Source organism: Camellia sinensis, chromosome 7, assembly GCF_055761805.1.
Source record: "Camellia sinensis isolate YWXY chromosome 7, ASM5576180v1, whole genome shotgun sequence".
Lineage (NCBI taxonomy): Eukaryota > Viridiplantae > Streptophyta > Magnoliopsida > Ericales > Theaceae > Camellia > Camellia sinensis.
Genome location: NC_138967.1, coordinates 82,368,901 through 82,395,996, shown reverse-complemented (window position 1 = coordinate 82,395,996; position 27,096 = coordinate 82,368,901). Strand labels below are relative to the sequence as shown.

The 27,096-nt window shown below is 35.7% G+C and overlaps 2 protein-coding genes across 2 annotated transcripts in view; both read left to right on the top strand.

The window, feature by feature from the left end:
• Positions 1 to 26,753, top strand: part of LOC114304749 (uncharacterized) — a 200,618-nt gene extending 173,865 nt beyond the window's left edge. The window contains exon 9 of the mRNA XM_082878337.1: positions 26,568 to 26,753. The gene's annotated coding sequence lies outside the window, so the exon portion shown is untranslated. The remainder of the gene's footprint in view (positions 1 to 26,567) is intronic.
• Positions 3,820 to 6,013, top strand: LOC114317402 (uncharacterized). The gene is made up of 2 exons (XM_082878354.1): positions 3,820 to 4,333; positions 4,480 to 6,013. The coding sequence occupies exons 1-2, from the start codon at positions 4,316 to 4,318 to the stop codon at positions 5,827 to 5,829; spliced, it is 1,368 nt and encodes a 455-aa protein (XP_082734480.1). The 5' UTR covers positions 3,820 to 4,315; the 3' UTR covers positions 5,830 to 6,013.
• Positions 26,754 to 27,096: the final 343 nt, after the last annotated feature.

The following is a 27,096-nucleotide window of genomic DNA, read 5'->3' as shown; positions in this document are numbered from 1 at the left end:
TGATATCCTCCAAAGTCTTTGATCCTTTGTTCCAAAGACCAATGGTAGCCATAGCACACTTGAGCTCTTCCTCTTTCTTGATCATTAGTTCTTCCAAAGAAACTTGTGACATCTCGAGAGATTCAATCTTTTCTTCATACATGGCATGGGTTTGCAGCAGCTCATTCCTCTCTGTCTCACAAGTCAACAGTTTTGCACAAAGAACTTGTCGATCATCAGCTACCTTGATGGCATTAATCATGGCCTCGGAAATCTCCTCCTTAAGTTTGACATTCTCACTTTCACATGTTTTGAGTTTCTTTATGAGTTTGTCATTTAATTTGAATAAGTTAAGAGACTCCTTATACAACTTTTCATAAGTTTGCTCAAGCTTTTCATGATCGCTCTCCGAGGATTCATCATCAGTGATATTCTCAATTGACCTCTTTGGAGAATCTGTTTGTCCTACAGCTTCGAAAACCGCCATAAAAGCAAGGGATTGTTTATGTCCCTCTTCGCCTTGATCTTCATTGTCACTTTCATCTTCATCAGATTCAGATTCATCATCCCAAGTGATGGCGAGGGCTTTCTTTTTTCTCAACCGAGTGGAGCATTCTTGAGCAAAGTGGCCAAATCCTTGGCATTCATAGCATTGGAGTCTTTCAGAGTTCCCTTGCATCTTTCCTTTCTCCTTCTTGGTTATAGAATTAATTTTGAGTTTATCTTTGCCTTTAGATTTATGAGTATGAGTAGATTCCAAAAGATTAGGATTCTTTTTCAAAAAAGATTTTTTAAATTGTTTAACAAAAGCAGCCGTAATCTTGAAATCTATCTCACAATCCTCATCAGAATCCTCTACCACTTTATGAGCACTACTATAAGCAATAGTATCTTTTTGTTTCTTTTTGAAATTCCTATGTTCTTCATAAGTTTGGAGATTTCCAACTAACTGATCCAACTTGAGGTTGTCAACATCTTGAGCCTCCTCAATAGCCGTAACTTTTGGTTGGAATCAATCGGGCAAGGATCTCAAAATTTTTCCCACAACTTTGGATTCTGAAATTTTTTCACCTAAATTGAAGTTGGAATTTACAATGTCACTCAACTTCGCATAAAATTCATCAAAGATCTCACTATCTTTCATTGAAAGGTTTTCGAAACTAGACGTGAGCCTTTGAAGTTTTGAGCGTTTAACAGAAGGGGTGCCCTCATGAATAGTTTGTAAGATATCCCAAGCCTCTTTTGCGACTTCACAATTACAAATACGACTAAATTCTTCAGGTGTGACAGTGCAAAAGAGAGAATTGATGGCTTTACTATTCCAGCTACTATTTTGGTAATCAATTGTGTCCCACTTATCAATTGGTTTGGGGATTGTAACTCCATCAACGGTAATTGTTGGTTCAGTCCACCCATTCATGACGAATTGCCAAACTTTTTCATCAATAGATTATAAAAAAGATCTCATCCGAGCTTTCCAACAAGAATAATTGGATCTGTCAAGTAGGGGTGGTCGAACCATAGAATTTCCTTCACGAATTGTATCCATTATTACAAATCAAACAAGATCTCGTTCTAAAAAAAAAAAAAATTTAAAATAGAACGACCCGCTCTGATACCAATTGAAAAATCTAGAAATTCCCTAGATGGTGATTTGTGATTATGTATCAATTTTAATCAGAATATAACAATCCCAATCAAATAATCAAGACAAAAATACTATGGTGGAGCAAGCAAGGAATTGCAGATTAGTACCTTAAAACACATAAGATTATCCAAGAAGCACCATTACAAGAAAACACAATGTGCACAGTCTGTAGAAGATTCCTCATGCAAGAAAGTGATGCATTATGTGAAAAGCATAGATCCCATGATAAAAGTGTGTGTGTGACTCTTGGAGTTCAACAAATACTAGATTCAATTCTAGTAGTGATATGAAAGCCGGACCTCCGACAAGAGAATATAAGCACGACAAAGGAAAGTCAAACCACTAGGAATCAAGGGGTATTTGGTGAGTAAAGGCGGAAGCTCCCCCTCAATCAATGAATCTTTTTTTTTTTCTTTCTTTCTTTCTTTTGCACAATTTTTTTTTTCTTTCTTGTGCATATTTTGTCTTCTTCTCTTTCCCTAGAACCCAAAAAGAAGATCTGGAGTAGTAATCCTAAACAATGACCCAACACGCGAATTTATAGAATCTGTCCCGCGATCTCCGCTCGAGCGCCAAACAGCTCGCTCGAGCGGCTTCAGCAAAATATGCGTGAAATATAACAGAGGTCCGCTCGAGCGCTAGAGAACCCGCTCGAGCGCAAAATCACACAGCTCAGTACTTTTACAGGTGACCAAAACTTCTGGAACCAGGAATTCTCCGCTCGAGCGGGGTAATGTCCGCTCAAGCGGACAGGCAACTTGGAATGCATTTTTGCATTTTGCTTCGGGGGCACTGCCCCTCGGCCCCGCCATGGCGCTGCCCCGGACCCGCCAAGGGGCGCTGCCCCCTCGACCCCTGCGAGCTGACCGGGCAGCTCGATCCCCGTCATAATCAGCGAAGTAGCAATCTTGAAAGTATTAGTATCACAAACTTCTCTAAAAGGCTTGATTCGGGTTGGATTCGCATCTAACAACTCATAGCCTCACTAAAATAAAAAATGCGAATAAAATTACAACTCAAAGGAGTTTTGTCAAACGGGATTGCCAAGAAACAAAACCTAACACCGGTAAATTACATAACAAAAAATATAAGTTTGGTATCAAATTACCGAACAAACCCAAATTATTATTTGGAACAAAGTGGCTCTGTAAATGCATAGCAAAATAACACTAGACAAATCTATTTTTTCTAGCAACATAACATTGGAGTAATTAAAATTCACTAGCATTTTATTATCGAACAGGCCCAGCACAAATTATTACTATTTTATTTGGGAGGAAGTGGCTTTGTAAATGTATAGCAACAAAAGGCTGGAACAAACAATTTATTCCAACGTTATAGCATTGAATTTTTGTAAATTGTTTCGCATTGTGTGACCAAACAGGCACTTCAATGTGGACTCTACTAATTTTGTTGGGAAGTAAACTGAAATTATCCAATTGAATGGTAACATAATACTGGGAAAAAAAATTTTATCCGGTAACATGGAACTAGAGTAATTCAAATTGTTTAGCATTGTATTACCGAACAGGCCCAGCACACAGCATGGGTGTAAAGAGATGGGTTTTGAAGAGTTTTTTTTATCATAGGGCTTGTTTTGGTAATATATTAGGTGTAATGAGAATTTAATTTTTTTTTAAGTGGCGTAATGAGATGGAGGGTGTAAAGAGGGAAAAGAGTGATGTAAGTAGAATCACCCTAAAAGTTAACACTGTCACATAATTACACTGACAATGGGAGTCAGTATAATTTCCCAAATGTGAAGAAGAAACTGTAATAAACATAAATCTCAAGAGATGTTAGTGTAATTTATCCTAAAATATTTGTTATATTATTTTGAATCAATGGTGATATGGCCCCACAACAATGCTGCTCAGTTTATTTTTTTTTAAAATTTATTTTCATTGATTATGTTGGCTATTATTATGTAACTCGTATGGATAATCCAAATCATTCAACGTATATAATTTATCAATTATTTAATTCTTTTAAAAAATCATGTTGATCGAATATCGATAGTTACTTAATTAGATAACAATTATGTTAATAATTTATTTTAAAAATTATATTTACCATTAATACAAAAGTCATCTGATGAAGTAATTACTATATCAAAACAAAGTGATTTTTTTTTTTTTTGTAAAAATAAAGTACACAATGTATTCTATAAATTGAACGTTTGAATTATTGATATGGTTCCATGGTAAGCTCAGAGACCCAACCCAATAACACCGTAAAGTTGCAGACTATCTCTATAGAGAACTTCCGGATCCATAACGGCAATGCATTATGAATTGTAAATTGCATTTTGTTTAGCTGTTTAAGCTTGGAAGCAAAGCCATATTTTCTGATCCCAAAATCTCAATGCCAATTGAAAATGGGTGAGAGATCTGATGTGAAATGTTGATGGCGAGTCAGTCGTGGGGCCGAATCAAAGGGAAGAGACGTGAGCAGTGAGAGAGAGCACCATTACATTACAGAGAATGAGAGAAACAGAGAAAGCACAAAACCAGAAACCAAAGAAAAACCCTCAGTTGCAGCGGTCTGGGAAGAAACCCAATTCCAAAATTGCCCTAAAACCAAAACCCTCTACTGGTTGGGGCTTGACCTCTGGTTGTTGTCGCTCAGTTGATTCGACATCTGCTGTGTCTGTTAACGATTTCAAGCACAAGAAGAAGATGATGGTTGATGATGTTGATGAATCAGGTGAGACCTCCAATCCCCTAACTTTATCTGATTTCACCACTGGTTTTGTTGAAAATACTTCTACAACTACTCCTGTTTGTAAATTAGCAGCATGTGTTCCTGTTTTGGGATGTGAATTTGAGTTTGAATTTGAATTTGATGATAAGCTTATGAAAGATGATTCCACTGCAATAGCAATAGCAGCTACTACTACTACTACTACAACTCCTCCTGTTGAGGCCTCAGTCTCCCCAGAGATTCAATGTGGGTCATCTTTGCTGGTGTCTTCAGCAACGCCTGCTTGTTACGGCGCTGGACATATTATTTCTGGGGTGACTGATAGGAGAAAATGCAGAGCTAGAGGTTTACTTACTGTAGGAAAAAATGATTCTAATTTTGGTAAATCAAACATTTCCAACAATGCTGATGATGACATTGAAATTCCTAGTAAATCGGGGATGTCTTTGGCCCCTCTGCCCGTTGAAGCTTCAGTGCATTGGCTCTTATCTCCCTGTCACGACGAGGATGGGGATCACGAGACTGATACTGAAAATGGGTTGCAACCTCTTCGAAAATCACTAGGCTTTGCCTCTGCCTCTTCACCTTTGTCGTCGGGTCACAGAATTTCTTCTGACTTCTGCAACATTTTTTATAGTAGTAGCACTACTAGTGGAAGTTGTAGTAAGAGAAAAACTAGGGTTACTTTGCTTTCTCCCAGTGGAAATCCTACATTGTCAGTTTCTCCCCATGCTACACCTACTTCTGAGGCGATTATCTCACAAGAGCAGAGGAAACCTAGATATGATCTCTCTGGGGAAAATTCACCATTCTCCATTGAATCTTTGGGTAGTGGGAATGTTATTCAAACCCCACAATCCGATTTGAGCTCAGATAGGCGTGTTGGACTGTTTTGGTTAAATGAACATGATCATCAAATAAATGATTTTGGATCTGGAAGGGATTCGGTGGCTGGGATTGCAAGTTTATCTCCTAAGAACCAGACATCAATCTGGGATCCTCTAGGATTAAGTTTTCAGTTCTCTGACTTGATTTCACCTTCCAATTCCATTGACTTTCCCCAACTCCCAAACACTGGGGATAATCATGCTTCTTGCATTTCTATTTCTACTTTAGAGGATATATCATGCTCTCCGATGAGGATATCATGGAGGGACGGGTTAGTGAGTCGGATTTTTGAGATGGATGAGTTCAATTGCTGCAGATGTTTGTCAGATGATGAGAATGATGTTAGGGAATGCAGTAATGGCAAGTCCAAATCCAGTCCAAGTCATGACTTGAATATTGATGTAGGGAATGCTGCAATTCTTAGCAATGGTTTTGAATTTCCTGTAGTTGTTGGCCATGAATCAAAGTCTGATGAAGAAGGAAAACAAAAATTTCATATGCAAAGATCCAACTCTTGTGCAGAGTCCATATGCATTGAAGGTGGTGAATTGGTTGCTTCAGGGGATTCGGATTGGACCGTGTGCTACAAAAACCAATTGTTTCAATTGTAACTGTTCTGTTGCCATGTCATTTTTTCTATTATTGTTTCTGGAGTAAGTTTGTCTTCCCTGCAATAGACATGGTCTTTTTTCATATTCATGCTCTTTAGTAGTCATGTATTAAGAATTTAACTGCCTACAATTTATTCTCTTTATTTTATTATTGTGAAATGAAATATGCAGTTCTTGCTCTAAAGTCATAGCAACAAAACAACGTTTTGAAGGATTTGCCACACATAGAGATAGTTGATTTTGCAAGATTTTCAAAGAAAACGAATCATGGTTAGCATATTTATAATTTGATGCATGGAGTGGAAATCATTTTGATATCAAGATAAGAAATGGGTATGTGGAAGTTGTTAAATTGAGATTCAAATACTGAATCATAAAATTTTGGAGACAATTTTAAAAAAAGAGTGAAAAAAATGAAAAAGATAAACACAAGTAGACATGTGGAGATTGAGAAGAAAAGTAAAATGAAGAATTAGTCATTTAGGCACAAAAAGCTTGTTTGTGGGCGTTGTTGGGTTTGGGCTTCAACAATGGGCTTTTACCACTGTTTCCTATTTGATTCTTGTGGATCTGGGCCCGACGTAGATGTGGACTCAAGGACACTTCTGCTGTGTTTTTGGGCTTTGCTAAGTGAATTGAGATCTTCATTCTGAGTTGGAATGTGTTGGTAAGATCCATTTTGCTGCACAAAAATAAAAGCGAATCACTTGAGAGAGCATGTAAAGGTGGTCTTACACAAACACAGAACTGGGGTTAAGGCTGATCTGGACAAAAGGATTGGAAGACGAAGAAGGTATGGGACAAAAGGGTGGTGTACGTATGCATCACCTATATGCTTGCTTCATCAATTCCTTAATCTCCACCATTAGTTTAATTAATCAATGTTAGTCTCTAATTAATCAAGGTTTATCTTTATTTGGTTTAGCTTAATTAATCTTGATTAAGCTTACTTAATCTTAATCCCGCTTAATTTCCAATGAAATGTTCATTAAACTCTATTCATTAGCAATGTTGTGAAAGGCACGCCTAGGCGCAAGGCGCAGCGAGGCGCAGCTTCTGCGACTGAAGGGACCCAAGGCGAGGCGAGGTAGATGAGTCGCGCACCTTGGCCGAGCCTTATGTCAGCCTCAAATAGGCTCAAGGCGACGATTAAGCATGCCTTTTGTATTATTATTTTTTTCCCCTGATGCTTATCTAATGGCTATGATCTGAGTTTGAATGGGTCCAACAAATACGATTGCAACTCATACAACTCAATACCCAACAGTCGAGACTTGAAGCCCTAAATCTATCGAAGAAAGGTGTTGTCTCTTCTCTTCGTGCAGTCTACAGCTCATCGCGACTTCGTCTTTGATTGAGGACTTCAACTTCGGCTTCAGATGAGTATTCTTCTTCTTCTTCGTCTTTTTTTTTTTTTTTTTTTTTTTCTCCTTCTCCTCCTCTTCTTCTTTGCTGGGTGCTGTCGTCTCGTCTCTCTGTTTGTTTGTTTTTTTTTTCTGTTTTTTTGGGCTGTTTCTTTGTTGCTGCTGCTAGGTGGTTTTTTTTCCCTTCTTCTCCTTCTCCTCCTCTTCTTCGTTGCTGCTGCTAGGTGCTTCTTCATTGCTGCTACTGCTGGGGACTTTTTTTTTTTTTTCTCTTCTTCTTCTTCTTCTTCTTCTTCTTCTTCTTCTACCGCCTCTTCTCCTCCTCCTCCTTCCCCTTCTTCTTCATTGCTCTCTGTTTTTTTTCTTCTTCTTCTTCTTTTTTGTGACACAGAGGAGGGATATAAATCAACTGATGGAGAAGAAGATGATCGTTTGCTTGCCATTGATGTTGATGAGGATGATGATTGACTGACCTAACCTACCCTTTTTTATGATATTGATGTTTTGAAATATTAAGACTTATATTAGTATTTGTTGGATATTTATGTTTTGGATGTTTAGCGTTTATGTTGTTGTTGTTGTTGTTTTTTTTTTTTTTTTTTTTGAATGTGGATTATTTTATTTTTGAAAATTGGAATGCCATGTAATACGTACTTTCATGGCTTTGAGAATTATTCTATAATTTGTCTTGATTACTTTTTATTTTAAAACAAATTGTCTTAGTACTATGAATAATTAGTCTATGTTAATTTAACTATTTTTTACTAAGACTGTGCGTCTTACTTCAATAAAGCCCGCGCCTTGCGCCTAGGCCCCAAGCGACCTTCAGCACCTTCGTGCACCTTGAGCCTTTAAAAACACTATTCATTAGGTTAGGATCATTAAGCTCCTCACTTAAGGTTTCTTAGGTGATCTAAACATTTAATATTTACTTCAAAATCAATCCCCCACCTCTATGTCTTTTATTAACTTTCACACCAAGGTTCTACTTCTAAATTGTCTTAGGTTTTTCATCAATCATAAACGTTCTTAAGTTCCTTCTTCTTAGGCACTCTTCCTCAAGGCTTTCTAACTACTCATTTCTATGCTTGACTTTAAGTATTTTGTATAATGAGATAGCTAACTTGAATTAAGACGCTCAAGGGTAGATAATAAAGTAGTTATGGTACGCGGCATTCTTTGGAGTGTTACAATCTCTCCTCCTTTAAAAATTTTGTCCTCGAAATTCATTCGTATGGATAAGTTATTATTTTCTGCTGCACACTCTAATAAATTATCATTTAATATTCTTCTTGGTTTGAAACCTGATATTTATCTTGTATCTCAGATTTTTCTTAATAATTCATGTTTCTTGATTTGTGGTTGTTTTCATTTTTTTTTATCCAATCTTTCTTAACTGCTAATTCTTTTCCTTAGCTAAAGCTTCATGAGATGGTAAGCTATTGTTTAATTAAGAACTATTGTTTTAACAAACTTTATTGGTATTAGGTGACTATTCTTATTAAAGATAATTGAAATTAATTACTCCTCCTTGGTTCACATTCTTCCCTCTTTTAATTGCACTAGTCATTCTTAGCTAATCTATCATTTCTAAATAGGTGAGTTGACTTCATTATAAAACTTACATTGTCATGTTTTTGTTTCCGTTCAAAGTCAAAGGGTTGCTAAAGTACTTCTACTAGTTTTCTTATTTGTTTGTTTGTTTGTTTTGTTTTGTTTTGTTTTGTTTTTTTTTTTTTTTCTGGTCCACATTATATTTACATAGGTATTTTAAGACCGCATTGCTGTTGCTCTAAGTTGTTAGAATCCGTTTTCGAGATTTATGATTCTTCTGTTATCGATAGAATGAATAGGGAGTGTAAGATTATGAAGTTCTTCTAAGGTTAATGTTTATCAGTTCTTTGATTAGATTTAAGTACATTAAGAATGCATTTCTTCTTTTTGGTTTTGTTACTGTGTTATTTCATTCTATTCTATTTACACTTGTCAGTTATCAAATGCCGTTAGAAATGTTATCTAATCAATCTTAAGGCCAAGTTTTCAGATATTTTTAATTCTCTACAAGTTATTTGATTAAGATTCTTAGTTTTCGATGATGTTCTTTTAATGCTATAATCGTCTCCGTTCCATTTTTGGTCTAATAAATACTAACAAGTCATTAAATTTAGTATTCAAAAGAATTTTCCTCAGCAAAGGTGCTACCTGTGTTAAAAATCTAGGATCTAAATAAAAAATACTACATAGGAAACTAAATTATCTCTTCTCGTACATAACCTAAAATGCAGTGGGATTACTTTTCTCAAAAATCTTTCATTATGTGAAAGTATTTTAAGGGCACATTGCTTTACTCTCCATTTCGTTTCTTGGTTATCTTATTCTGTCCATTACGATTGGTAGTTACTAAACAATGATAGAAATTTCACTTAATTGATCATAAAGTTAAGTTCTTGACTTTTCAATTCATTATAGGTTATTTAATTATGATTCTTAGATTCTAAGGAAGTTCTCTCATTTATTAACAATTGTAATTCTGAAGAAGTTCAATTTGTTGATTCTTATCAAGCACTAAGTCATAATGATAACACTAAAGGTGAGTTTCTTTACAATGAGTATGCTATCTAGGTTAGGATTTGAAATCTGAATCTAAAATTTTAATCTATGGAACATACCACCATTATGCACTTAACGATTCATTCATTTGTGTGATTAGAATGAGACGAGGGAATTGTTATATCTCTCCTTCTTATGAGGTCAATACATTATAGTTTATGGACTATAGTAAATTAAAATTTCTCTCTTTTAATGTTCCAAAAGGATTTTAATAATGATACGGTCAAAAGAAACTGGTTCATTCTCAAACTAATGCCAAGTAGACTAGTTTTAATTGCTCTGAATTGTTCAATCTTTCAGTTAGCTTAAGTTTTAGTAATATACGTTCTAAGAGTCTGGGAAATCTAGTTATCATGCAAAAAGGCTAAGTTTCAAACAAACAAGTGGATAGATTCTAAGTTTATCAAAAATTAAATAAGATGTGTACAAATAAAAAGGCATGTATGGCACGACTAGATCAATACTTTATACATGTACTTAGAGAATGATCTCTTTACTTTACAAGTAGGTTAGGCACTAACCTTTAAACTAACTAAGTGGCTTGATGTAAGAACAAGGAGATTTCCTTAAACCTTAGGACAATTCCTTACTTGATGTCCCATTTTTCCACAATTGAAACATGCTCCAGAAATTCAATGACACATTCCCCAATGATGCTTATGACATGTTGAACATATTGGAATCATAGTTCTAAATATCGGCCGGTACGATACATTCTGGCCGATTCGTACCGGAAAATCATAGCACCGATTCGAATATGGACCGGTATACCGGTGAGAATGAAATTCGCAGCCGTAGCGTCCGAGTCCTGGTACGTAGCGGCCTGAATCTGATACATGGGGCGACACAGTCAGATACAGATTTGCTTTTGTTACAGATTTGCAGTTCACATTTCACAATCAAACTTCTTTGTGGCTTGGCTCCATAGATGTAAGCTTCTTTTGGGCTATGGAGTTCACTTCAACAACCTTCAAGCTTCTTCAAAGAAGGTTTCTCCCTGAGTTGTTGCAACTTGCAAGTTGTAATTTGTGTTGTTGTGCTTTGTTTTTTGTTGTTGTTGTGCTCTGTTCCTAGTTTTTTTTTTTTTTTTTTTTTTTCTTTTGTCGATCTAAAGATGAAATATTTGTCTGGGTTTGGCCGGATTCTGCAACTTTCGATCAACATTTTTACACAGAGAGAGAGGGGGGATAGGATTGTTTGTGGTTGTATTATGGTATGGGAGTGAGATTGAAATGGATAAGAAGAGAGAGGTAATTAGGTACATGGAGGTGCATTGGGAGTCTGAGATTGAAATGGATAAGAAGGGAGAGGTACTTAGGTACATGGAGGTTCTTGTGTTTATGGTCGATTTGTAGATTGTTAATGTTTAGTTTAGTTTTTTTTTTTTTTAAATCACCTACACCTCTATTTATATTAATATATATATATATATATATATTTTTTTTTTTTTTTTCTCAGTACAAGAAAAATAAATATTCAATCAATTTTTTTATTAAAAGTTTAACATATGCCAAAAAAAACTTGAGACTAAAATAAATACATATCATTCAGTTGAAAATGAGTTAAAAGTGCTCCTACATATCAAAATTTTGATTAAAATGTAACAAATTAAGGGTAAAAGAGTAAAAAAAAATGCATAAAATTCAGTTTTAGAGGAATTGCTAATGATTTTTAAAATTTCACGGTCGCGACACCCGATTCCCAATACGTACCAGTCGATACTCCGCGATCAATACCGTTACGTTATCCGATACCGCAATTTAGAACTATGATTGGAATTAATCTACTACTCTGTCCAGAATTGCTTGACTCTTCTGCCACAAATTTCTTAGATGTGTCCTTTGGCTCCTTTAACTTAATGCTTGATTTGTCTTTTAATTCTACGGTTTATCATAATATTGTTGCATAATCTTCATTACACTCTTAAGCACTTCCTCCACCTTCTCTACTCACTATGACAAAGACTCGACCTCTTTTACATTTATGCTTTTCACCATGTTTTCTAAAGACACAAGAAACGGGGATTAATGACGCTTAGGATAATATATGCGTATACCAAATGATATCTAGTTTAGAACATAACACATAACACATATACTTTTACACAATTAGAAGATTGCACTATACATATATATACACAAATGTTTTAATAGGACAACATAGTCATTTCCAAGGAATTTACCCAAAACTTCTTATTCGAAGCCACACCGGCCGAACACAATTCCAATCGGACTTTCAAGGTCATTCAGCAAGGGTATGAGTCTCTAAGGTTCAACATCTCAAGCTATAACTCGTCATATTTCACTATTTCCGTAATTTCACGTAACTAACGAACATCATTATCGATTTAATATTCCCATAGTCTAGCATACTTTCAAACAACAAACTCTAATAAAATCTTATAATTTTCTTGCAAGATCAAGACCTTATGACACTCCCAAACATTTATATCTCCACACTATAGCTATACACATATACCTAAATACGTCTAGATACAAACACATACGTGGCTTGAATGCATTCCTATGGTTTCATTCTAAAAGATCTATTGCTTTGAAGGATAACGTGCGTGTGAATGAAGTTGTGCTTTGATATCACTTTGTCACAACCCTATCCCTCCCCAAACAAGATAGTGTAGTGATCGGCCAGTAGTCGTAGACTACCAAAGGCCTAACTTTCAAAACAAGTTGAACTCTTAGGATAATTGGGGCAAATTTTTCATTTACAGGTGCGGAAGCCATTATTTTCTTGTATTGAGTCCATTTAAAACATCCATTCAGAGTAGTGCATAATATATGAAATGGGAGCATACATTTCTCTTGGATTATTGTCTTGTATTATTATTACATGATCCATACAACAAAAAGTAAAGTACATCACTTACGACAAAACCTTACAAAACCAACACGAATATACAAGATTAATTTTTAAGCAAACTTTTCTTCATAACCGTGCTCTTCGTCACCTACATATATATAAGGGAGAGGGGTGAGCCATCTATGTTACACGGACTCGGGTACGAGTATTGGGTACTGGTGTGTATCAAAGTATCAGACCTTCATAAATTTAAATCTTATAATCTTGGGGTACATATCCATAATTGGATATGGGTACGAGGACATGTCATATGCACATATATATTGTATATTATATAATATTCTCATGAGATGTTGTAAATTATGTGGCATTATATTAGAAATTAAATAGGAATCAGAAAAAATATGAAATTTCTATATCTAAATCATGTGAAAGGCTAAAAATATTGTTTTACTAACAAATGTGAATTTCTTTTTCTTCATGTATTGTCACAAATTAAAGGATCTGAGTGTCTAAATTGAATACAAATGTCAGACACATTCCACATCTTTATCTATGTCATATCCGATGGACATGGGTACTATGGGGGAAATAGAAAAGTCCATGTAACACAGTGAGCCATTGCCCAATGAATAGTAATATAGTACAGCGGTAAATGAATGAACACCAATGAGCTTTATAAAATATAGCATAAAATCATAGTTTGAACATAGCTTAACTTGAGCATGACAACACAAAGCTTGACTTGCAAGCATTTACATGGAGATGAACATTCCAAGAACAAGTGTCAAAAGCATGCATTGAAAGGTCCTACGCATTCAATGTTTAAAGGACATGAAGTTGTGCTGGAACGGGGTGCCGCAAGTGCAGCGGGTGCAGTGTGCAAAATGAAGTTTGGAAGGTCTGGCCACACATGCGGGGACGAGTACCGCGCTTGTGGAAGTGGTTGTTTGAGAGTTTCTTGTTTGAGTCTGAATTTCTCACCCTTTACTTATCTTTCTCCGTTTCTTACCAAGGTTTGAAAACATGATTTTAGGCTTGCAAAACTCTTGTAATTTACATGAATTGATGAGGGTAAAGCTTTAAACAAATCAAGAATCATAAAAATGACTTAACACAACAAAAATTACAACCTCTAGTTTGTTCTTTTCTCTATTTCTTACTCAAACCCTTCTTTCTCTTCCTTTCAAAACATTAAATTAAACTTGGAAAATACTTGGAAAACATGTAAAATCTTGAGGACAAAGCTTTAACAAGGTGAGCATAATAAAAAAAAGGGTTGAAATAACAAGAATTCAAGTTATCTTGCTTCCTCTTCCATCCCATTTCATTTTTCTTCATTTTTTTTCTTCATAACTTTCTTACTAACTCATTGATTCTAACTTTCAATCTTAAGTGATAGGAGGGGTTTCCATGGAAGATGAGGGTTCAAAGCTTACCTTAAGTGACCAAAGATGGAGTTCTAGGGAGATTTCTTCAAGTTCTCCTTCTCTCTTTCTTCTCCTCTTCCTTCTCCTCTCGTCTACGTTCTTCTCTTTCTTTCTAGTAAAATCTGATTCTTTTCTTGTTTTATATCATTGGTTTAGGTTAGGGACAAAAGGATTGGAAGACAAACAAGGTATGGGACAAAAGGGTGGTGTATGTATGCATCACCTATTTGCTTGCTTCATCAATTCCTCAGTCTCCACCGTTAGTGTAATTAATCAATCTTAGTTATAATTAATCAAGGTTAGTCTCTAATTAATCGAGGTTTATCTTAATCAGTTTAGCTTAATTAATGTTGATTAAGCTTACTTAATCTTAATTAATGCTAATCCCGCTTAATTTCCAATAAAATGTTCATTAAACTCTATTCATTAGATTAGGATCATTAAGCTCCTCACTTAAGGTTTCTTAGGTGATCTAAACATTCAATATTCACTTCAAAATCAATCCCCTAACACTATGTCTTTTATTAACTTTCACACCAAGGTTCTACTTCCAAATTGTCTTAGGTTTTTCATCAATCATAAACGTCCTTAAGTTCCTTTTTCTTAGGCACTCTTCCTCAAGGCTTTCCAACTACCCGTTTCTATGCTTTACTTTAAGTATTCTGTATAATGAGATAGCTAATTTGACTTAAGACATTCAAGAGTAGATAATAATGTAGTTATGGTACGTAGCATTCTTTGGGGTGTTACAACTGAACCCTTAGGAAATTCATGGTGGCCAACTAGGCTAGGCCTAGTTGGTTCACTAAGATAGTTGATTTTTGCAAGATTTTCAAAGAAAGGGAATCATGGTTAGCATATTTGTAATTTGATGCATGCAGTGGAAATCATTATGATATCGAGATAAGAAATGGGTATGTGGAAGTTGTTAAATTGAGATTCAAATCTTGAATCACAAACTTTTGGAGACAATTTTAAAAAGAGCAAGAAAAAAAGAAGAAGAAGAAATACACAAGTAGATGTGGAGATTGAGAATAAAAGTAAAACGAAAAATTAGACATTTAGGCACAAAAAGCTTGTTTGCGGCGGTTGTTGGTTTTGGGCTTGAACAATGGGCTTTTAAAACCGTTCCTCTTTGGTTCTTGTGGATCTACGCCCGGCGTAGATGTGGACTCAAGGACACTTCTGCTGTGTTTTTGGGCTTTGCCGAGTGAATTGAGATCTTCATTCTGAGTTGGAACAAACTGTTAATGGGTTGGTAAGACCCATTTTGCTGCACAAACGTAAAAGAGCATCACTTGTCAAAGAGAGAATGTAAAGGTGGTCTTACACAAACAGAGAACTGGTGTTAAGGCTGATCTGGACTGAATGTGGACAAATGTAACAAGAAATAGCCAAAATGAGGTGCTGTTAAGTGAAGAGAAGCAAATTTGATTACTGCTGAAGAAGGCAGTAGTACAGCAGGAGAGGCTGTAACTGAGCATAGAGTAAGAACTTGAAAGCTATTGAAGAATGGTAATGATTGCTAAAGAGGACTGGACTGGAGCCTGTACTTTGCTCAGAGAGAAAATATGGAAGCAACTTTTCAAGTTTTTCTTCCTGGAGGTTTAAAGACTTGAAGGATTTAGACTTAATAGAGGAGAAGAATCCTCTATTAACAGGAAGGAAAAGAGAACCATTCTGGCTTTGACAGGACTTGTTTGGTTTGGGTTGATTGCAGAAAATGTCGTTTTAACTATAAAGGAAAATGGAATCGTATATTCTGATAGATGTTGAAATTTGAATTGACTATTTGGAATCAATCAATGGGATGGGAGGATAGTATTAGCACACAAAGGTTGAGATAATGAAATGAAAGTTTCAAGAGGTAGCTTTTTATAGTTGGATTCACTCTACTTGCTTCATTCCTGATTCTGTAAATTTGATTAGTCTATGCATCTTTTTCATTTGATGGTTTCTATATCTTAATGAATTGGTTATGCATGCATATGTTGCTCTTCCGTGACAGTGAGATACACTACTAGAAAAAGGGTTTTTTGCTTCTTTTTCTATTTTATTTTATTTATTATTATTTTTTTTTTTTGGGTCGGCTAGTTTGCAGTCGCAAATAATATATACACATTAATGACTGCATATGTGTTTTAACGGCAGCAATTTTGCGGTTGCAAAAAGATAGGTCGCCAGTCAATCACACATTAGCGACGGGTGAAGTTTATATATTATGGTTTGGTTTCATGCTAGTCCTTATTTCTTCCAACCATTTCAACCCTAGCCACTCCCTCAACTCTGCTCTCTCTCCCTCATCTCTCTCTCTACCTCCAATTGCGTTGCCACCGTCTCCACCTTCGATCCCCACCGAAGCTCTCTCTAAGATCGAGATGGTGAAGAAGTGAGTCCCTGAATGTCTCAGCAGCTCTATTTGGTCCAGCACTCCTCCTCCACCACCTCATGAGTCTCGCCTCGACAATGATGACACCAAATCTACCTCCACCGCCACCGCTGATTCTTCTTCTTCGTCCAAATCTGCTGCCTCTTCTGCTGCCGTGGAGTCTCTGGTTCAGGCCCTTCGTATGATGTGAGACCGGAGCCTCCCGAAGTCAAATTCAGAGATCCATTGAGCGATCATAGTGATAGTGGCAGGTCTGGGTGTACTTCGGCTGAAGACATTTATCACCAAGCTCAACTTTTACAAGAGGTTAGCATAGATCTCTCCATATACACACATACACATTTACATAGTTTTGTGGTTTTATGTATGTAGCCTCTGTTTATGTCTATGATTCTTTACTCACTCTAATTTGTAATTTTCATTTAATTTTATGTTCTACTTACTTCATTGATGCGTGTATCCTCCAATTTAAGCTATTTAGCTAAGGTTAAGGATCTCTCTCTCTAAATATATTTATCACTTTATTTAATTTTAGGTTTTTTGCCATTCCATTGCTTCTTCAATTTCTTCAATTTAGTATAAATTAGGCCTCTGTGTGTTTGGTTACGATGAATTGTTTATTGTTCCTATTAAATTAGTGCTTTGTTTTGTTTTTGGATATCTAATTAGGATTTTTTATTTGTGTTTTGAATATCCAATAAAGATGTCAATTGTAGGATTCTGTTTTTTAGTGTGATTTGATTGACAGAGTAGAATGGGGTCTCTTGTACACTTGATCAAATTGTACGAATTTACTGTTTGATTACCATGTGTTGTGAAATGAATAAACTTTTTATGAAGTCAATGGATGAGTGATAATGGCTTCAAAGTCCTTTTATGTTGTGTTTGGTTGGGGGATTTGAGGATGAATTTGGAAAGAGAAATGGAAAAAGTAGGTGAAATATAGATAAAATATACTTACATTTCACCTAGTTTCACACACTTTTCTCTTTCCTTTTCCAAAGCCGTCTCCAAATCCCCCAAGCAAACACAGAATTAAAGAAAAATATGCAGTAAAATTGTTGACAAATTCTCATCAGATGAAAAAGTTTGAACTTGCAGGTCTTTCCTATGCTTTCAATAATCACTCAGGACATATCCTTACTTACCAAGAAGCTACATTTGAGCTGTAAATTATTATTCTTCTCCTTCTAGTTTTATTGTCAAATTGCACTGTGTTTTATTGTCAAGCTATATTTGGGCTGTAATTTTACATTTCATGTATAGTAGAATGTTTTCAAGCTTTAGTGGGTTCAATTGAACCCTCTCGGAAAATTCCTATTTTTTGAATTAAATTGTTGGTCCTAGATTTCAAAGCATTGTTGACTATGACTTCTCCGTTTTGACTTTTTATTTGGCAATTTTGTTTTGGTGAAAGTAGTTTGTGGCCCCTTCAAGAGTTTCATATGACAGATTTGAGTGTGGACTTATTGACAGTGTCCAATGAAGCACCTACCTAATTGCTTCCTCTTTGGCACCTATCACTCTCGGCAGAAAATACCAAATGTGATTTAAATAATTTATGGTTTTAACAAGTTCATGTCTTTGAGTTTTACCATTTGAAATTCTATATTCTTAAAACGAGTCGTATGCATTAGAGCTATCCTCCATGTAATTTTCTCTCTTTTTAATGCTGCTAAATGGTCACACTATCATTAAGAAATGTTATTGTGAATTTTTTTTGAAGCACTTTATTATCATTTTATTCAGTGGTCTGTTCCCAATCACTTTACAATTCCATAATGGACCAAATTCTATATTCTGAAGATTCTTATGCTCTATCTTGTAAAAAATCCAATGGATTTGATGAGGTATAATTCAATTATCTCAATCTTTAGTTTTATGGCTGTATTTGGTTGGATATGGATATTTCCTATGAGTGTACTTTTGTTCTTTCTTCTTTGGTTCGAATTTGAGGTATATTTCCGATGGTTCTATTTGGTTCAAATTTGAGCCATTTGTTCTTTCTTCTTTTTCTTTTTTTCTTTTTGGCGAGTATAGAGAAAATCTGAAATTTGGCATTTGCCTCATGCAGATCAAACTGTTTTGTGAGGATTTTGATGAAGGATTTAGTGGTTTCAAGATGACAACCAGGTTTTGCTAGCTGGTAGGCACTCCATTGGTTTAAAAAAGTTTCCAATGGTCCCAAAAGGATCAAAGGTTTGTTCGTGTTCTGTCATTGTTCATACTAAAATTGTTTTTCCATTTATCCTCTCTAATTTATACGAATTATGTGCAAGATTTTTCCAATAGAATGTCTATATTATTGTACTTAAAGAGAATGTCTATATATATATATTTTTTTTGGGCTTGAATAACAAGTGCTAGAAAATACAGGATCCCCATCAGAGGATGGTGCTGGCACTGATGAAGCTCTGCGGTAGTGCCTAATCATTACCGAGGAAGGTAAACTACAACTCAGGTCTAAATTTAAAATAGTGATGTATTGGCAAGGCATTTTGGTAGTGATCAAAAGCTTGTTTGTCTAATTATTCTTTTCGGTAACGTCAAATGTGCTTTTCATTTTCCACTTAGAAGGGTTTTCAGATGGGTTGTGAAGTACTATAGCTGCTTGTGTAAATTAAAATTTCCCAAACTTTGGTTTTCCTCCTGTAAATTAAAATGTCTAACCATTTCATGTCTTACTCAGTTTCTTGTTGGACCAATAATGTATGTCTATTCAGTAACTATGAGGTTGTGTTTGAATCTTGAATTTATAAAGTCAAAAGAAATAAAGAAACTGTGAGGTTGTTTTAGAATCTTGAATTTATGGAGTCAAAAGAAAAAAAATAAATGGAAAAGAGAAATAAAATAGAAGCGATTTTAAACAAATGTCGTCTTAACTTAATGAAATTTATGTGGGAATCTGATTTTCTTTTTATTTATGTTATGTAAGTAGATAGTGTGGGACTAGCTAATATTTTGATTTCTCTTCTATCCTCTTCACTGACATATGCTGGAAATACATTGTGGTGTAAGTATATTCTCGCAAACCACATACCTCATATTGTATTATATTCATATTATCTAACCTGAAAAATTAAACCTAGGGCTAATGGTTCATTTTTTGGTATTATGTCTTGGTCATTCCTTTGTGCTGTAGGGTGCTCTTGAGGCAATCAGAATTAGCTGTGCGGGGTACCCCCCCTAGACGAATGTTCTATGAGTTTCTCCTCCATTTTGGTGTTCTTGCTCCAGAAGTTTTGCATGGAAAGTAGGTGTTAAAATTTATCACCTACTTCACCCACTTAAACCTACTCCACTAAACCTAAACCTAACCCACTACACCACTACCACCTCCACTTCACCTACTCCTTACCTACTACACACTCACCCTCTTCTATATATAGGAATCATGAATCATTGTAATAAATATATCAATATATCAATCAATAATAATACATACAATTTATTCTCTCTCTTTCTCTATACATTATTTCTTACATGGTATCAGAACTGGTTTAAAACCTAGTATTTTCGCTTCCCCGGCGGGCGGCAACCTCACCTTAGCCGCCCGCCGGACCTCAACCTATTCCGCTGATAAAATCAACAAAGATTTGTGCAACTGTAGTCATGTGTGAGGCTGATGGAGAAGAATTCTTCACCTCATATGACGAGACAGTCTGGAACTGGAAACACTGCAACATTCTGCTCTGGAATTCTGCAGCAGCTAGATTATAGCTTGGTTGAGTGCCAAGCTTTGGTTCTTCCACCCACTCTTGAACTTGCCCAGCAAAGTGTGAAGGTTCATGCTTGTGTTGGAGGGACTAGTGTGCGCGAAGATCAGCGCATTCTCTCCAGTGGGGTTCATGTTGTTGTTGGTACTCCTGGTCGTGTGTTTGACATGTTGCGGAGACAATCACTTCGCCCTGTTTACATCAAAATGTTTGTCTTGGATGAAGCTGATGAAATGCTGTCACGAGGTTTTTAAAAATCAGATCTATGATATTTTCCAGTTGCTGCCACCCAAAATCCAGGTTGGGGTGTTCTCAGTTGCTGCCACCCAAAATCCAGGTTGGGGTGTTCTCTGCTACAATGCCACCAGAGGCTCTTGAAATCACCAGGAAATTCATGAATAAGCCTGGAAAGAGAAAAAGCTCATGCTAGGATTTGCGAAGTGATTCGCTGCAGGAATTTTGGCTTTGGATGAAACCCTTACCATACTCCACTCATTCTCTCCAACTGTTCTAACTTTTTATTTTTATTATTATTATTATTATATCAAATAATCAATGCACTCATGTTCCCCACTAACAGTGTCCACTTTTGACCCAAACCATTTTCAATCCATCATTTCTCCTTCACCTTTTGCACCCCACTCACCGACTCTCTCTCCACTTTATCACATGGGTTTGTCCCTCTCTCTCCTCCATTTGATTTCAAAAATCACTTATTTTTATTTATTTTTTCCAAGTCACTTTTCCTCTTTTTTAAATACCCCACTTTATTTTGAAACAATCGCACTGATGTTTTTCATATAATCCATCTATAAATATTTTTTATCTATTTTCTTTCTCCCTTGTTTTCTTTCATTTTATTTTTATTTTTTCAACAAAACACTCCCAAAAAAAAAAAAAAAAAAAAAAAAAAAAAAAAAACATTTTACAAACTTGTCATTTCTTCATGCCGGGGATCAACCCCGATCAGCATTTTACACCATAAAAAAAATAATAATAATAATAAAAAAAATAAAAATAAAAAAAAAAACACAAAACAAAACAAAACACAACCAACACAAATCGGAACAGTGGGATTTTTCTTCTCGCCTATTCTGCCGGTCTTTTCTTCTTGCCACCGTCTTGGGCGGCCCTTGCCGGTGTTGCCTCCGTGTTTCCCACTCCACTGGGCATGATCACTACTCCATACTCCTCCACTGCAGCATATGGCGGCCCTCCAAATCGGAACATCACGGTGGCCTTCCGCTTCAGCTCCTTATTTTCCGCCTTTAGCACACTTATCTCTGCTCGCGCATCCTTATACATGCGTTGGAGCAGAGCCAGCTGGGAGTTTAACTGCTGCACCTCATTTGTCCTGCTCTGCAGCCGGTGCGACAGGTTTGTGACCGCAGTCATGGTTTCCACACATGACTTCAAAGTATACTGATTGGCCTCAATATCTGTTTGCCCCGCCATTTTTTGCTCCACCGACCGCATCGGAAAGTTCAACGGAGCAAAACCAGAGGCGTTTGGTTGGGGATCACTGGCCACCGCACCGGTTATCTCTCTTGTTGACTCGTTGAGGTCGGGAAAGAGAGTGAGTAGACCACGAGACGCAGAGGCCATATTCTGGGTAGCTGAACGGGAAGAAGAGGCCATTGTTCAGATGTTTCAGAATGCAAATATTCAGATGTTTCAGAATGAAAATTTTCAGAGGTTTCAGACTGGTTTGTTATGCTTCCCAGCCTCCGCCTCCGCTTCGGTTTATAAAGACCATGACGAAGAGGCCGACACGCGCACTGTCGATCACATGCATCGCCGCGTGTCTGGCGCGCCTTTTGATGGCTCGTCTTTTGATGCAGTGGGCACGCCTTTTGACAAAATTGGGCACACCTTTTGAGGGTGCAACTTTTTCAACGGTCCGACACGACCCCATAAACTGTCCCGACATTGATTCCGGTTAGCTCCTTTATGGGTCCGACAAGACTCTGTAAACTGTCCCGACATAGATTCCGGTTAGTTTCTACAAGGGTCCGACAAGACTCTGTAAACTGTCCCGACATTGATTCCGGTTAGCTCCTTCATGGGTCCGACAAGACTTTGTAAACTGTCCCGACATTGATTCCGGTTAGTTTCTACAAGGGTCCAGCAAGACTCCGTAAACTGTCACAACAACTGTCACAACATTGTCTGCTACAACGGTCCGACATGACCCCATAAACTGTCTTCTACAACGGTCCGACATGACCCCATAAACTGTCTTCTACAACGGTCCGACATGACCCCATAAACTGTCTTCTACATCGGTCTGACACCCCCATACAGTGTCCTCTACAACGTTATGACACCACCATACAGTGTCCTCTACAACGTTATGACACCACCATCCAGTGTCTTCACCAATGGTCTGACACGACCATACAGTGTCTCCTATCCTTTTTTATTTTTATGTATTTTCTTGTTTTGTAACTCTCTCCAAACTCAAGTTGGCTAGTTCCTATCCCCCTTGAGTTTGCGGGGGGCTGTTAAAATTTATCACCTACTTCACCCACTTAAACCTACTCCACTAAACCTAAACCTAACCCACTATACCACTACCACCTCCACTTCACCTACTCCTTACCTACTACACACTCACCCTCTTCTATATATAGGAATCATGAATCATTGTAATAAATATATCAATATATCAATCAATAATAATACATACAATTTATTCTCTCTCTTTCTCTATACATTATTTCTTACAGTAGGTTTCACTTGTATTCTTTTGTTTTCTAGTGTTTAATTTAAGGATCAGTATGGATCTGCTTTCAAAAAAAAATTCAGCTATCTATTGTATAAGTTGATTAAATATGGAATGCCCCATGATTTGTTCTTCTGTATTTTTTTCTTGATGCCTTGCTCTTATTCTTGTTCCTCTTAATTTGTTCTTTTTGTTGAACTATGATTACTTTTGGTGCAGCTATGATGACAAGGTTGCATGACAGATGATTCTGGATAAAATGGGATTGAAATCAGGTAATCATGATGTTTCATTGAATTTATTGTCCTGGTCGTGCTATTTATGCTGGCATTTTCACTTGATGTCCAAAGTGACTTTCAACTTCTGCCACCTTCAAGTAGTTGCAGAATGTTTGGGCGTATGTTTAAAATGTTTATTTTCCTTTCTGTTTGGGGTTTTCGGGTGATAATACAAAATTTACTCAATTTTTTATCTTTTTTTTACTATTGTGTTTTGCTTAACTGCCTATTTAAAATCACTTTGATGTGATGCAATTTTACAAATGGGATCTGAGAACTTCTATTTCATATTGTAGCATGAGCTTGGCTTGGCAGATAGGCAAGACAAAGGTCTTCCTGCGAGCTGGGCAGATGGCTGAGGTGGATGCGACAGCTGAGGTTCTTGGAAATGCGGCCAACAAAATTCAAAGGCAAATTCATACTTACATTGCTCGCAAGGAATTCATTTCAATACGTAAAGCTGCTATTCAGTTGCAATCATGTTGGCGAGGTAATTTATGATTCCCTTCTACATTATGCCTTATTGAGTTTGTTACTTTTTAGTTTTTCATTGAATGTTCAGTCTTACATGTGAGGTAAGTGTAGCATTGTTGTTCAAAGAAGTTATTGTAAAATTGCTTAGTCATTTCTTTAGGTTTTGGGCTTGGTGACTGGGAATTCTGTGCCGGCAAATTACATTAGAAGTCTAGTTATATTGGAAGCATTAATGGATGAAAATGTTGGGTGTGCATATAACTGCAAGTGTCTAGGGTGTTGGCAAGTAAGATGTAATTTAAAATCATATATGAATATATGACAGTAGTTAAGCATCCTTGGATGAAAGTAGCACTACGATAGATGACCTCCTGGGATTACAGAATGTTGGGTAGCTAAGAAACTACATGTGTAGAAATTGAGTGTAGATGAGATCAGAATGCTTAGGTGGATATGCTATAAGGCTAGTGGCATTTTTTAAAACACCACAAAGGTAAGATGATGCCCATATCCGCGGCAAATGTTATAAACGTCATCTTAACTTTTAACAGTGTTTTTCTGGTCTATTGTGGCCCTTTTGAAACGCCACTAATTCTGAAGTCTTGTATTGACGTAGCATTTCCCTTGTTTGTAGCATTGTTGTTTTCTTTGTCATCCAAGACAAGTCCATAATAATATCTCAATTTTTTTATAAATTAATCCTTATACAGCAAAGGTGATCTCAATTTGGATTTGAGATTTGCTTCATTTTTAGTTTCTTCTTTTTTCTTTTTTCTTTTTTCTTTTTTCTTTTTTCTTTTTTACTTCAGCTTAATCTGGTTGTGATTTTTTTTTATTTTTTTTTTTTTTATAAATTTTCTAAGTTCATGCTTGTGCACAATGAGAGCAACTCACATTCTGACTTTGTTTGAATGGGAAATAGTATCCTATAAAACATATAAAAAAATTAACTTCAGAGCTTGACTTTGATTGCATGGAAAATAATAGTGTGTTATCTTATCTGTTTTGATATTTATAGTAAACTAAAAATTATTCAAAACATAATTTAGGAAGATGCATATATTTTAAATATAATTGTGCTTTGTTAATGTTTTGGTTTTGAAAGTTTGTAAACTTAATCTAGACTTGGTTGTTTTGTTTGGCTCAGTACTTTGAAGTTTAGTTCCAAGAGATGCATTTCGTCAAACAATTAGAAATCGTACCTGTTTTCCTATAATTTCTTGGCAACCAAATGGAAGTCTACTCTCCACTATTACAAAATTGTTTTATTATGAGTTATATGAGGTTCAGGTTGGGAAAGCTGGTGGAGTGAAATGGAAAGCAATTTCTAAATCTGTAAGATCTACTTTCCCTTGCGAGCAACAACCAAAATGAATTTGGAAAGTCGTGCTCAAAATTATTATGTTAACTGTTTTGAATCACAGTAATCCATATTGAGGTACTCCACGTTTAGCTGATTAGTCCATTTCTGTTGAAAATGTTGTAGTTTATTTTTTTGGTTGATATTACATCCTTAGAACTGATTTTATTTTTATGTTTTATTATTTATTTTGTTTGTTTTGTGTTTTTTGAATCATATGCTCACTAACTGCTATTTTCTTGTAGCATATTGGAGAAAGCTCCTTAGGTGGCAAAGCCTACGAAGAAGAAGGCAGATATGAGAAAGCAATGGAAGAGTTTAACAGCAAATTCGTAACATTTTTATCACCGTTTTATATCATCATTGTCTAGCCCGTTGCTTAATTTCACTTCCTGAATGCTATTAAGTTTTTCACCAAGTTTTGTGCTTATTTTGATTCTCGGTTTTTTCCTACATTTTTTATTTATTATTTTTTTTTTTTTTTGAATTATTAGAATGGCAATGGAGAATTGAAGCCTGCTGAATCTGGCAAATCACATTTTTGAGGTCCACGATGAAGCTGGGAAGGCTTCTTAGGTATGGCTTTTAATCAATTTCCAGCGGTGTGTGTGTGTGTGTGTGTGTGTGTGTGTGTGAGAGAGAGAGAGAGAGAGAGAGAGAGAGAATCTTTTGTGCATAAGAACTAGGAATATTGCTTAATCTATGGATGGTTCATCATATGTGATTTCCCTTTCTTTCTCAATGTGATCCATTTGTAGAAATATACAATGAGTAAATGCTAGAGACTCTAAAAGTTCTATCAAAATTTCTACCAAATGTCTCACATAAATTTGGGACCCACATAGGTTCCACATTTATGTGAGACATTTGGTAGAATTTTTGGGATTTTTAACATTTTTCATATACAATTGATCATATTTGTATACATGTTTTTGGAAGTTTATGACTCTAGATCAAATGCATCACATAACAATAAATATCACAGACAGCAAGAAACTGTTTAAATGCTCTTGGCCAAAATGTGCTTGGGGGCAAAACTTTCAGATTGGATAATCTAGCAATTCAATCTACTAATGGGCTACTTGATTTTAGGAGGCTGGTGTTATCATCTATTCGCAGTGATGCAAATGACTTTTGTAATTCTTTGTTATTGATTGACTGAGTTTATTTCCCAAATTCTTCTTTGCTAATTCTTGAATTACATAGTGAATTCTGTAACTCGATAGCACTAGGTAGTAGCAATGAACTTCTAAATAGTGAAGTCAAATTTCTTGTTGTTGCTTCCTTCTGGTTTAACCTATGCTAGGACAGAGATTATGTTCATTTTTCAAATTCTTTGGTTTATTCATTAATCTGATTGGATTGGGTGACCATTTTCTTGTCTATTTATTTGTGCAAATTATGAATTGGCATCTATATTTTTGTAATTTACTCCAAGCAAAAGAATTTAGAGATGACTTTTTTTTGTCTTTTGACAATTTCTTTTGAAATAGTTTTATTTTGATTATTTCAAGTTAAACTAGCACATTGAAGTGCATTAAATTTTCAAGTCAAGTTTGATATATGTGTTTGCAGGTTTTGTTGTGCGAGTAGTTGATATGATCAAATGGGTGATGTTTGGAGCCAAATTGAGATTATGTTGCTCTTTTTTTTTCTTTTTCTTTTTTTTTTTTGAGGACTTAAATTTTTTAGTACGATGTATTTTAAGAATGGTTAATGGATATTTGTTTTACATATATGAAAGTTTATATTTTGTTTGCACACTATATGTGTGTGTGTGTGTGAGAATATAGGTTAATATTTTGTTATAAGTTTAAATTAATTTGTTATTTTTGTTCTTTTTCATTAAAAAAATTGGTAGGTGCTTGCAATCGATTTTATTTGTTGTAGCAAACGCATGAGTTTTTTTTTTTAAATAAATAATTATTTGCAATGGTAAAAAAATGGTTGCTAAAAGTTTTTTTTTTTTTTTTTTGTGACGACAAAATAGTTGTCACAAAAAGTCATTTAGGTAGTCATAAATAATTTGTAACTGCGGCTCTACCCGTGCAAAAAGTATTTGTCACCTCACATTTGCGTCCCCCATTTGTGGTCACATGGCCAT